The sequence below is a fragment of the Syngnathus acus genome, chromosome 3 (assembly GCF_901709675.1).
Source record: "Syngnathus acus chromosome 3, fSynAcu1.2, whole genome shotgun sequence".
Classification (NCBI taxonomy): Eukaryota; Metazoa; Chordata; class Actinopteri; order Syngnathiformes; family Syngnathidae; genus Syngnathus; species Syngnathus acus.
In genome coordinates, this window is record NC_051089.1 from 17,215,049 (window position 1) to 17,228,671 (window position 13,623).

General features: G+C 41.5%; 2 protein-coding genes across 7 annotated transcripts; both read left to right on the forward strand.

Annotated features, from left to right (window-relative positions):
• Positions 1–227: 227 nt before the first annotated feature.
• Positions 228–5,907, forward strand: mthfs (5,10-methenyltetrahydrofolate synthetase (5-formyltetrahydrofolate cyclo-ligase)). Its single transcript, XM_037246717.1, has 3 exons — positions 228–499; positions 4,938–5,202; positions 5,398–5,907. Exons 1-3 carry the CDS (start codon positions 389–391, stop codon positions 5,622–5,624), a joined length of 603 nt encoding a protein of 200 aa, XP_037102612.1. The 5' UTR covers positions 228–388; the 3' UTR covers positions 5,625–5,907.
• Positions 5,908–10,952: 5,045 nt separating this feature from the next.
• On the forward strand, positions 10,953–13,009 carry LOC119120075 (major histocompatibility complex class I-related gene protein-like). Of its 6 annotated transcripts, none has more exons than XM_037246701.1 (6): positions 10,953–11,088; positions 11,191–11,469; positions 11,599–11,907; positions 11,983–12,093; positions 12,166–12,187; positions 12,265–13,009. In XM_037246701.1, the coding sequence occupies exons 2-6, from the start codon at positions 11,199–11,201 to the stop codon at positions 12,287–12,289; spliced, it is 738 nt and encodes a 245-aa protein (XP_037102596.1). In that variant the 5' UTR covers positions 10,953–11,088; positions 11,191–11,198; the 3' UTR covers positions 12,290–13,009. The 6 variants fall into 6 exon arrangements, with proteins under 6 accessions (XP_037102596.1, XP_037102595.1, XP_037102597.1 ...); XM_037246700.1 differs by having other exon boundaries at positions 12,166–12,183; positions 12,261–13,009; XM_037246702.1 differs by having other exon boundaries at positions 12,181–12,183; positions 12,261–13,009.
• The last annotated feature ends 614 nt before the right edge of the window (positions 13,010–13,623 follow it).

Genomic DNA, 13,623 nt, shown 5'->3' on the forward strand with positions numbered 1-13,623 from the left:
CTGCTACTCACAGCTCCCCTCTCCCCCAGGGGATGGATCAAAATCACAGAGTGATAGGTTAAATGCAGAGGACAAATTTCACCACACCCAGATGTGTGTGTGACGATGATCATTGGGACTTTAACTTTAATATGAGTCGGCTTCGCCACATCCAATATGGCGGAAGCGCTGACATGTGCTACCGGGCTCACCCTTACAACGACATCTCGGGCTACAAATTCAGGACTCGGATGTTGCGTACATGTTGAGCGCCTCGGATATAAACGTTTGTTTGTTTTCCAAGCGTGTGCATCGTGACACCAGTTAATATTTAATAATATTAACTTCTGTTTCAGACAACCCAAGTTTAGATGAGGTAGACTTTGTACTCAAGTCTACAGGAGGCGGAATGGCCGCAATGCGCGCAGCTAAACAAGCGCTTAGGAAAGAAATAAAACGTCGGGTTGCACTCTTAAGTGAAGAGGAGAAGCACCGACAGTCTTTAATTGTTTGCCAAAAGGTGAGGAAATTGGACACATATGAAGACGGTGTTTTTAAATGGTCTTATCATTGCTGGAAGTCGGTATATTTTCGACGAAAACGGGACATGTTTATAATTCTAATGGAATGGCGTGGCGTTACACAAATAAAAATCCAATTTTCTTTCTACTGACACATGGTGCTCTGGAGAAAATCAGGAACAGCTTCTGAGTACTGTGGAAAAATAATTAAATATTTTACAGAATTGGCTAAATATTAAGATAAATATTTGAATCTAGGTGAAACAAAGTTCACAATCTCAGGGCACCAAACATATACAAATAAAACACCAATTAAAATTATTGTTGACTCTTTTTAAAATTGAAAGGGTAAATGAAATAACATTTCTTCCTGTTGTATTTGACTCAATACTCCGCTGGAGACATCACCTGGAAAATAATCCTTGATAAGTATCCTTGATAAGTCAACGATTTCCCAAAAAAAAAAAAATCATTACATACATATTGTTCTCTATTATTGCTATACCTAACTTACTGCGTGGAGGAATATGGGGAAAACATAAAAGAAATACTTATCCTATCTACAAAAAAGCTACATGAATTATTAACCATTCAAATTATTTTTCTAATCCATTATTTTTCAAATCTAACACTCAAGTTCTATGACTTGGTAAAATTCAAAACAACAAAATGTATAAAGTATGCTACAAGCAACTATGCCACAGTATTCAGAGTTTGAAAACAACGAAGGTCACTGTTACAACTTTAGGGATAGAAGTGATTTAAAAAAAATCTGTAAGAATTCATATTTAACGAATGTGTGTCTCTGTTAAAGGTTTCAATTGATGGAAAAACTAATGTTGAATTGGAAAAAGTTAGAATTTCTCGTGTTCAAAAAGAGTTTTAAACTATTGTGTTACAAAAATACAGTAATCCCTCACTGTATCACGGTTCACCTTTCACGGCCTCGCTGCTTCACAGATTTTTTTCACAGCGCATTGTGTTATGGCTTCAGATAAAACAGACAACAGAGCGGAGTCAGGCCGCAGTGGCACAGTCGGAGGCGCACTATATACTATGTACTTCGTATTGATGATGAAAATTATTGTTTTACTGTAGTTATTTGTAAGAAAACATTGACTTATCTTTGTTAAATAAATGTTTGGGCTTGAAAACAGGTTTTGTTCTTGGTTTCAATGTTATACATGTATAATAATGGTAAAAAAACAAAGGTTTCTACTTCACAGATTTCACCTATCACAGGTTCTTTTCGGAATTTAACCCCAGCAAAAAACGAGGGATTACTGTATAAAATCAGATATACCGTTTTTTTCCATGTATAATGCGCCCCCATGTATAATACGCACCCTAAAAATGGCATGTCGATGCTGGAAAAAAGCCTGTACCCATGTATAATACGCACCCAAATTTTGACTTTTTTTTAATTTATTTTTTTATAAAAGTCCCAATGATCGTCACACACGCATCTGGGTGTGGTGAAATTTGTCCTCTGCATTTGACCCATCCCCGTGTGATTTTGACCCATCCCCTGGGGGAGAGGGGAGCAGTGAGCAGCAGCGGCGCCGCGCTCGGGAATCATTTGGTGATCTAACCCCCCAATTCCAACCCTTAATGCTGAGTGCCAAGCAGGGAGGCAATGGGTCCCATTTTTATAGTCTTTGGTATGACCCGGCCGGGTTACTTAAGTCCGTAAACGTAAAATTATTTCAGAAAAAAGATCATCTTTGGGAACAACCGGATGTTATTCTGCCGGTCAGTATCACTGCGCATGCAGTAGCAAACTCGATAGCGAAGAAATATGTGAGACTCTCAACGGGATCACCAATATTTGAGTGATGTTCCAGTTATTTATCACAATTATTTATTATTATAATAATAATATATATAATATATATAATAATTATTTATTTATTATTCACAATTGTCATGGTGATCTTTCTGGTGATTTCTTAACTAGGCTGGATGTATTTTTTTTGTTGGTGTTGATTTCTCCGACTGCCCAGAAAGGCACCACCGCGATCAGTTAGGTTAAAATGAAAAGAGAGGAAAGTGACGTTGTAAAGAACCATCCGTGACAAGATTTTCTTCAAAAATTGTTGTACCATGATTTTCTTAAGAAAAAAAAAAAAAAAAAAAATTGTACCCATGTATAATGCGCACCCCAGATTTTAGGACAGTAAATTAGTTACATTTTGCGCATTATACATGGAAAAAAACGGTAAATAAAACAAATTTTAAACATAATTGTTTAATTATTACCGTGATTTGCCATGTATAATGCGCAAAATTTAACTAATTTATTGTCCTAAAATCTGGGGTGCGCATTATGCATGGGTACAACAATTTTTGAAGAAAATCTCCCTCGAAATAAAACTTGAAATCACCTTTCTTCTTGTTTGTTGTCAATCGCGCATCGCATTCAGCCATCCTGCCCAACACACTTAGTCAGTAAAATTCATAATTGACGACACATCGTTTGATGCGATGGTGCAATCCTTGATGGTGTGTTATTGTCAAATATTGTTTGTTTTTTAATCTCCATCGCAAACCGGATATCATACGGAGGCAGCCATTACAGATGCGCAGAACGGATGCGCAAGACACGTCAGCTATATAAAGAGCGAGAGTTCAGTTCTCTACCTAAATGCGTATTACAGGTAATATTTTATTTCACAACACTTTGCCTTGTTCCTTTCTTCTCTGCTGTTCACTTCAAACACGCTCCATACGAACACAATGCTCTCGTATCAGACGCTTGCTCGATCACCTGCTCGTTTGCTGTCACAATGTACCCTACACAAATCCGAAACATTTCTTCGCTATCGAGTTTGCTAGCGCATGCGCAGTGATACTGACCGGCAGAATAACATCCGGTTGTTCCCAAAGATGATCTTTTTTCTGAAATAATTTTACGTTTACGGACTTAAGTAAGAGTCAAAATTTGGGTGCGTATTATACATGGGTACAGGCTTTTTTCCAGCATCGACATGCCATTTTTATGGTGCGTATTATGCATGGGGGCGTATTATACATGGACAATTACGGTATGTGTGTATGAGTTACCGTAATTTTCGGACTATAAGTCGCACCGGAGTATAAGTCTACACCAGCCATAAAATGCCCAAAAATGTGAAAAAAAACATATATAAGTCGCTCCGGAGTATAAGTCGCATTTTGGGGGGCAATTTATTCGACAAAATCCAACACCAAGAACAGACATGAACGAGCAACAACAGGCTAAACGATACGGTATGCTAACGTGACAAACACAAACGAGGAGCTGAGAACGGGCCTGACGTAACATTCAGTTATTTAAAAAAAACTATTACATAAATAACACGTTTATAAAACTATCTGTGTCACTCCAATTCATTAAATCCATCGATCGTCCTTTGTCAACAATGCCGTGTGCCGCGCCGCAGTTCAAATTATTCCACAGGCCCATACAATGATATATAAACTATATTTTAAATAACTATCACATAAACAACAATATTATCAAACCATTTGTGTCACTCCAAATCATTAAATCCATCGATCAAATTTCTCGTCTTTTATCGATCGTCCTTTGTCAACAATGCCGTGTGCCGCGCCGCAGTTCAAATTATTCCACAGGCCCATACAACGATATATAAACTAGATTTTAAATAACTATCACATAAACAACAATATTATCAAACCATTTGTGTCACTCCAAATCATTAAATCCATCCATCAAATTTCTCATTCTTTATGTCATCCTGGTGACAGAGGACATGTCCAGAGGATATGGCACTTTAAAGTGTTAATTACTTTATTTGATTTTTTCTCTCTATTTTTCATGTTTTGAATATGTTCAAGATAAAGATATCAAAGCATGTGAAGTGATCAACTATACTAAAAATAACATGTGAAGTGGTCAACTATACTTGTAAGTGATGTGTTAATGATCAAGGAAAAAGTTGTGAAAAAAAACATATATAAGTCGCTCCTGAGTATAAGTCGCCCCCCCACCGAAACTATGAAAGAAACCGCGACTTATAGTCCGAAAATTACGGTAGATTGTTGTAGATATTGATAAGTCACAGTATGCGTATTTAAGGCTATTGTTGTCACTTTGTTTTGTAATGTTTGTTTGAAATAGCTTACAAGTCACGAAGCCACGACTATACTACTTGTGTTAATAGGACTACACACTCCCAATGGTGGTCGACTCATTTTGTTCTGATATTTATTGAGCATTTCAATAGAGAATCTTCCTGATGTTAACTACCCACATGGTGGACAAACAAATCCTGATTACGTGATCAGAAACCACATTTGGGGAGACGATTGAAACTCCACACAGAAAGACAAGCAATTTTAACCGAGAAACTTGTACTTCTGAGGCATCAGTGATAGCCACTCATCCAAATGTGATATTAAATCTAATTGTCTTGGACTGTTTATTTCTTTCAGCTCATCAGACACCCAAAATATCTGGCTTGTAAAAGTATTGCAGTGTTTCTCAGCATGGATGATGAAGTGCACACTGAGGAAATCATCAAAGATATGTTTAAAGTGGGTAAAAGCTGCTTCATCCCCAGATATGATCAATGTAGCAACCACATGGACATGCTGAAGCTCAACAGTATGCAGGACATGGCCACATTATCCAAGACATCTTGGAATATCCTACAGCCTTCTGAAGATGACAAGGGCAGAGAAGAAGCATTGTCTGCAGGTAGACAGTCTGCATTTTTTTTATTTTTTTTTTTACCTCTGGCAAAATAATTTGCAAATAGTTCAAATAAAACTGTATAGCACAATAGAGTTTAGCTTTTAGATCCTCAATAATTTAACCACAGATCTATGCCAGAAGCTATATGACTCAGTGTACAACAAACCATAAGACTCATTTTAAACCAATATTTTCTAGGAGGTCTGGATCTCATCTTGATGCCAGGTCTTGGGTTTGACCTGTCTGGAAAACGTCTGGGCAGGGGCAAGGGTTTCTATGACACCTATCTAGCGCGCTGCTTCCAGCACCCCAAAGGAAAGCCCTACACCATTGCTTTGGCCTATAAAGAGCAACTGTGTCAGGACATCCCTGTTGACAACAATGATGTGCTCATTGATGAAGTCCTCTATGAAGATGGAAATTAGACATTTTACTTTTTTGTGCTGCTTAGCATTGCATCAGCATAATTTAAGATGAAGTGTGGATGTTTGCATTGAAACAGCTGGTGGCTGTGCCTGTCAGTCAGCAGGTCATGTGTGCTGATGATCAAATCTTCAAAGTGTCCTTGAGTTTATGTTGCCGAGACAGAAGCCATTCACACTGCCAAAACTCTCAACTGGTAAAACAAGTGTAACTCATGCACGGATGTGCAGGCAGGTGATGAAGAGTAATAAGTAAATAATTTAATAAAATTATTTTGATCGAGTTTTCTGCGCAGTGCTTATTGTTTTTATTTTAAAGTGCATGATTTAATTGTGAAAATTGCTAAATTTGTCTCATTCCTGCTCAAATACAGTACTCATACGCCAAGTGTGGCACCGTACACACCAACTCACTTGAGGTTGTGCAACCCCTTACTGAAATCTGAGATAGTGCTGAGCAACAGCACCATCCATTAGTGAAATCATTGTACTGCAGACACATTGTAAAGCATTTGGTTTGCAGTGTTGTTTAATCTCTTCACATCTCTCTTTGGTATGTTTTTTTTTTTGTTTTAATTACATTTGCAAACTAAAAAAAAAAAAAAAAATAGATTAGAGAGACTTGTGACCTAGGAGAAATAGGCCATGACCGTGATATTTACTTTTTTGGTGCATCTCATGAGGTTTTTCTGCAGCGGAAAAAACGTTTCAGGGTCACAGTCTAAAGCACAGAAAATATTAGTCTGAATCGAATTGAACTGAATACTGTTAGTTTAGTCTTAATAAAATCTACAGCTAAAATACAACACCCAAATTAAACAAATGTTGAGTAATTATTTCAGACATTTGTGTCTTGTGTGCCTGTGCCTGTGTGTATAGCTGTACAAAGTACTTGTATATTTATCAATCAACCAATCTATATCAATCTCCTTGTATAGCACTTTTCTTCCAAGACATGTAACTCAAAAGTGCTTTACATACTGTAAAGTAAAATAAAAACAGCCTCCCACCCCACACCGGACTATCGCACGAAAATCAACACCCGGAGACAACCGACAAAGGACATCCCAGCACAGAGCAAACCTTTCGCACCAGCTTGTCAATCCTGCTCCTGTCTCTTACAGTGCATCCGTTCCCCCAGCAGGCCACTGCATAGAACAAAAGGGAGATGCTACCACTGAGTCATAAAATGACTCTAACAGTCTTGCAGACTCTGAAGGACCCCAGTCTCCTCATCAGGTGGAGCCCGTTGTTGAGGCGGACACTCAGTTACCTGTTAGAGAACACTGTCTCGATGTCCTTTTCCTGGATGTTCACTGGTCCAGTAGGGTGTGACTTCTTCCTGAAGTCGATGACCATCTCCTTCATTTTGCTGGCATTGATTTTAAGAGCATTGGCCCCACACCAGCTCACAAAGTCACTGATGATGCCCCCTATATTCACGGTCGTTCCCGTCTGGTACGCATCCAATGATGGCCGTATCATCCGAGAACTTTTGCAGGTGGGAGTGGTCTAAGTTGTACCTGGAGTCTGATGTATAGAGACTAAACAGGGAAAAACAATAATTATGTATTTTAAAAGACATGACAGAGCTTGAAACATAAAACTATCAAACTGAAACATAAATAACTATCTTAAAACATGAATGCTAAAATAGTAAAAGCATAAAAAGAAACAGATCTGTGAATATAAACACAGCATGTGAATAACATTTTACATAATTAAAAGACATAAGTTAATACATAAGTTAAGATGAATAAAATAGATGAATACATTAAAAAGGTCTTAATTAAAAGCTCAAGTAAAAAGGAATGTCTTGAGCCTGTTCTTAAAAACATGAACATTCTCTTCAGCCCTGCAGTTCTCCTGCAGGTTATTCCTCGAATGGGAAGTGTAAAACCGGAACGATACCTTTAAGAGCCACTGGGTGTCAGTAATGAGTAACACAACATCCGCCCCGACGTTCTCATTTGCATGATTTAGCAAGAACGAGGAATTGCGGTAGAATTGCAAACCACCTGGGATACAGGAATCTACTTGTATTACAAGGAATCTATATTCCCAGTGAAAGCGTTTGCTCTGGGTACGAGTTAATTATCATACCAGGGTTACCGTTATTGTAGTTTATTTCCACTGGCAAAAATGGCGGGCGCCAGATAATATAACAGAATGGAACTGGGGAGATGAGCATTCTGATTGTCCCACTGCACACCAGTACGGTGGCCATTGATAAACAAACAATGCATATAATAATTTAGGAAATGATCTACAACCAGGAACTAAATGTTACTGAATTTATTGGTGGAAAAGGGGCTCATGATGAGTGTGTGCCTTGATTTTTGGAGTGATTAAAAGTCGAGTGTCAGAGGATCTCAGAGGAAGCAAGAGTTCATACAGTACACGTAGTAGATCTGAAAGATGTGATGACCCAACCTAGACGATTAAAACATTTACAAACCAGTAATAATGCTTTTCAAATCGACCCTGAAATACAGAGGGAACCAATGTAGAGATTTTAAAACTGCCGTAATATGCTCCTGCCTCCTAGTCTTAGTCAGGACATGTGCTGACAAAATCTGTAGTAATTATTTGCAGAGATGGGGACTCGAGTCACTGTGACTTGGACTCAAGTCGAATCGAGTCGCTGTTTTGATGACTTGCGACTTGACAAAAAAAAACAAAAAACTTGAGACTCGACTTGGACTTGGAAGTTAAAGACTCGGGACTTGACTTGAGACACGATGACTTGATTGACTTCAGTGTTATTTTGTTTATGTTTTCAGTTTGAATATAAAATTAATAATTCATTTAAAAAAATAATATCGATAATACGGTAGGAGCGCAGGCTGAGAATGGCGTTGTCATGATTGGATCGCGACCCTGTCAATCAATCAGTCGTGCCCTCTCTGTTTAATGGAGAATCACGCCCCTTTATATCAGACATGCACAAACATGTCAGCGGGAGCGGTACCTTCGGCTATCGTAATTACCTTTATGACGGCAAAAGACGGACAGCACAGTGCAAGATATGCAACAGAAACATTTCAGACAGCCAGACGACAACTTCAAACTTTGTCCGTTTGAAGTTTATAGAGCTCTGGTGTCTCCAGATGTTACAGATGAAACATGAAATGTTTCTAATGCTCTTTAATGTGTTTCTTCTTTCTGATTTTTTTCAGATTATTTTTTCATATTTGCAACTCAAATGTGTCAGACACTGTTGGCAGACGTTCATTTGTTTAGATTGAGCTGTCAATCATTGTATGAGGTAATTTCTTTTTTGTTTGATTCCATGGTGTATTTTACTGAATATCAGAAATTACAGTGCAAATCCAAATTATTGTCATATTTTTTTAAACAGGTTAGACACATTGGACAATGATGGTTACTTATATCTTGTCTTTTCACATTACTAAGATCAGATTCTGCGGGTAAAATTGCAATAATAAGGTGACTTGACTTGGACTTGACCTATTTAAGGACTTGACTTGGACTTGACTTGACCTATTTAAGGACTTGACCTGACTTGCCCAAGAAAAACATGACTTGGGACTTACTTGAGACTTGAAGGTTAAGACTTGAGACTCACTTGAGACTTGCACATGTGTGACTTGGTCCAATCTCTGTTTATTGGAGAACACAAACTAACAGACTCGTCAAACTGACATGACTTAACTAAACAATAACTTGACTGACTGACTGACTGACTGACTGACTGACTGACTGGGACGTGAGACACGAAGACAGCAGGACATGACGACAACAAGACAGTACGACAACAATGATGCGACGGGGCATGAGGGGCAGACAGGACTTATATACACGACAGGTAACAAGAGGCAGGTGAGAATGATCAAACTGATCATGGGCACACGGGAGCGGAGGGGCGAGCACATAGGCACACGGACATAAACTAAGACAATATGCACGTAACAAAACAACCGGGGGACGGGACTAGTATATAACTATATTGTAGCGTTAACAAAGTACAAGGAAAGATGTGGGTTTGGTAAACGGCTCTTTATTTAACAAAACAAACTTCCAGGCGTGTGGCGGCGTGGACTTCCAGCCACGGAAGTGGAAGAGAGATCCATAGAATAGGACCGGGCGTGCGTAAAAGCCATGACCGAGCCCTATCCACCGTCCTCGGACAGCCACCCGGCCGAGCGCCGGCCCCAGACTTCCATCCACCGAGGTGAAAGAGAGCTCCATAGAATAGGACGGGGCGTGCGTAAAAGCCCTAATAGTTTTTCAAACCTTCTGTGTCACTCCAAATCCTTAAATCCTTCAAACTCTTCGTCCGCCGTGTCACTTAGAAACAAAGCTGCTAATGATGCCGGTAGTACGTGGGGTCCTTCGTCATCTTCGTCATCCCGTGATCAATCTTTGTCCTTTATATAAACAACCGCCGCGTCGCGCTGCTGACGTCACTTGAAATTCAAATTACAGTAATCCCTTGCTACATCGTGGTTCGTTTATCGCGGTTTCACTTTTTTTTTTTGGGAAGATTTTTGAAAAAAAAACCACATAAGTCGCTCCTTATTATAAGTCGACCCCCCACCCAAACTATGAAAAAAACCGCGACTTATAGTCCGAAAATTACGGTAATAATTAACATTTCACAGTCATGGCAATAAAATTGTGTCTAATCTTTCAGAAAAAAACATTGTATAGCCTCCTTACATTATTATTTCGATAAGAGTCATCATGTCTCCGTAAATTATATAAGGCAGTTTGTTTGTTCAGACAAGTGACATTTTTTTAGATGTTACCTGCTGACAGTTTCGACTGTGAGGAAGACTGGAGACAATCGAAACTGTCAGCAGGTAACATCTAAAAGTGTTTCACTTGTCTGAACAAAAGAATTGCCTCATATTATTATTGGATTTTTTGTGTGCAAATTAAGGAGAATGGCAAAAGTTATGTAATTAGATTTCTTTCATCAGTGGATGTCAGTCACTGCTGAGGGGCATAGAATATCTCGCTTAGGGCGTCACACTGAAATCGAACATATTAACAACTGAAAGAAAAAAACAGAGACATGTTGTCAAATTCAAGTTTGACAAGTTTGTGCGGAAGAACGTGTTTGGAGAAACATGACATTTCCAATTTCAAGTGCTACAAAGTTCCAACTGCAGGCGGAATCATTGAAAATATGAAGATTGATTTGATCATGTGTGTCATTTTTGTGTTTGTCTTCCAGTCATTCACACGCTCAATTATTTCCTGACGGGCTCTCAAGTTGCAAAGCTACCAGAGTACTGGGAGGCCGCGTATGTTGACGGCGTTCAGATTCTGCACTTTGACAGCAACCACGGGAAAGCTAAAGCGAAACAAGACTGGGTGGACAAAATCACAGAAGATGATCCGCACTACTGGGAGACAGAGACGGCGGGCAGTATTATTCATGAGCAGGTCTTCAAAGCCAGCATTGAAAACCTTAATAAGCGCTTAAACCAAACTGGAGGTTTGTTTACGTCCAACCTTCTGCTCGTCAAATGACACTTGTTTTGTCACTGCTTTCTCTCTGATCATCGTCTTCACTGAATCTTGTGCGCCATCCTTTCAGGTGTTCACATGCTTCAGGAGATGGTAGGCTGTGAATGGAATGATGAGACTGGGGAGGTTGATGGTTGGGTGCACTTCAGTTACGATGGAGAAGACTTCATATCATTTGAGCTGAAGACGATGAGCTGGATCGCAGCACATCCGCAAGCTTTCATCACCAAACTCAAGTGGGACCAATTGAATGAGAGTAATCAATACTTGGAGAATGTCTTCACTGAGGTCTGTCCTTTACGGTTGAAGAAACACGTGAGCAACGGGAGGGAGTTCCTGACCAGAACCGGTACATTGTCCTCTCACGCCTTCTCTGCGTCTTTCAAGCTCACACACAATGCCCATCTTTGACGCTCTTTCAATTTGTTTCTCTTCCTCCGTGCACATCCTCCACTCTTCTCTCCATCTTTGCGCGCAGAGCTTCCCACGGTGTCTCTCCTGCAGAAGACGCCTTCCTCTCCGGTCACCTGCCACGCCACGGGTTTCTACCCCAGGACGTCGAACCTCTTTTGGAGGAAGGACGGCGAGCGGATCCACGAGGATGTGGAGATGGGGGAAACCCTCCCCAACCACGACGGAACCTTCCAGACCACGGCCCACCTGAAAGTGGAGCTGACGCCCGCCGCGGAGGGCCGCTACGAATGCGTGTTCAAACTGGATGGGGTCCGGGAGGAGATGGTCACCAAGCTGTACGCCAGAAGCATCCTGAGCAACGTGCGCATCCAGGGTGAGCCACGCGTCGGACACGGCTTGGCGTGACGCCCACAGTCGTTCACGTGTCTCGCTTTGTTGCCTTGTGAAGAAGAGGAAGACAGGAAGAAGGCGGTGTCCATCACTGTCCCGCTGGTGGTCCTGGCTCTGGTGGCGGTGGCGGTGGGGGTGTTCCTGGCCAAGTGTCCCAAATGCCAACAAGGTGAACGACGACACAAATGTTTTCTCCGTTTGTGGCGATTCCTAATCTCCTCTCGCTTCTCTTCCATTTCAGCCAATTACGCTCCAGCTTGTAAGTGAGACGTTTTGCCCTTCCTGTTTTGAAAAAATGCCAATGCCTTGAATGTATTTTCTTTTATGCTCCCTCAGCCAGCGCCTCATCTTCTGAGCCGGACTGAATGAACCCCACTAAGGTTGAAGGGATGTCTTGTTTTTTTGGGTGCCATGCTGGATTGAATCATCGCATTCCAACTGTATGAAATATTTACATTATATATATTTTATTTTATCCTATTTATATTCGCTGGTGGGAGCGCAGCCGGACCCCCTGCAGTTTGCTTACCGCCCTGGTGTTGGGGTGGACGATGTAGTGATTTATTTACTGCACAGAACACTGCTTCACCTGGGAGGATCATGTTCTTCGATTTCTCCAGCGCTTTTAACACCTTCCAGCCGTCACTGCTCAGGGTGAAGATGGGTGTAGACCAGCGCCTGCCTGGCTGCATGGACAACAGACTTCCTCACCGACAGGCCGCAGTATGTGAGGTTACATCGCTGTGAGTCTGACGTGGTGCGCTGCAGCACAGGTATCCCCCAGGGTACGGTGCTCTCTCCTTTCGTTTTCGCCCTGTACACTTTTGACTTTACCCACGACACCGCACACTGCCACATCCAGACGTTCTCCGACGACACGGCCATTGTTGGATATGTTTCGGAGGGGAACGATCTGGAATACAGGACGGTCATCAAGGACTTTTGTCAGCTGGTGTGAGCTCAACCAGCTTCAGCTGAACACCAGCAAGACAAAGGAGATGATTGTGAGCTTCAGGAGGACAGCACCCCACTTCACTCCGGTGAACATCCAGGGATCGGACATTGAGGTAGTGGAGAACTACAAATTCCTGGGTGTTGGCCTTAACAACAGACTGGACTGGACTGATCACACCCACGCCCCTGTACAAGAAGGGCCAGAGTCGCCTCCACTTGCTGAGGAGACTGAGGTCCTTGCAGGGCTCTCCTCAGGACCTTCTATGACTCTGTGGTGGCCTCAGCCATCCTCTACGCCAGGGGTCACCAACACGGTGCCCGCGGGCACCAGGTCGCCCGTGAGGACCGCATGTGTCGCCCGCAGGACTGTTCTAAAATTAGCTCAAATAGCGGCACTTGTCAGTGAGCTGCATCTATTTATTTTACAGTCAAACCTCGGTTTTCGAACGTCCCGGTCCTCGAACAAATCGGAATTCGAACAAAAAATTCGAGATTTTTTTGCTTCGGTTGTCGAACAAAATTCGGAGGTCGAACCTCGCGAGATGAGCCGGGAGGACCCGAGAAAACCCGACCGCGTGGCCCGGATGCCGACTGACTCCGTTCTTATTGTATTTTCGGTACTTTGAGGATTGGATTAACTCGTAATCATGCCTCCAAAGAAAGCAAGTGGGAGCAGCAAAGCTGTCCTAAAACACAGACGCTCTTAAAGCAATGCGACAGTGAGCGCCCGGCGCGCTGCGGTTGC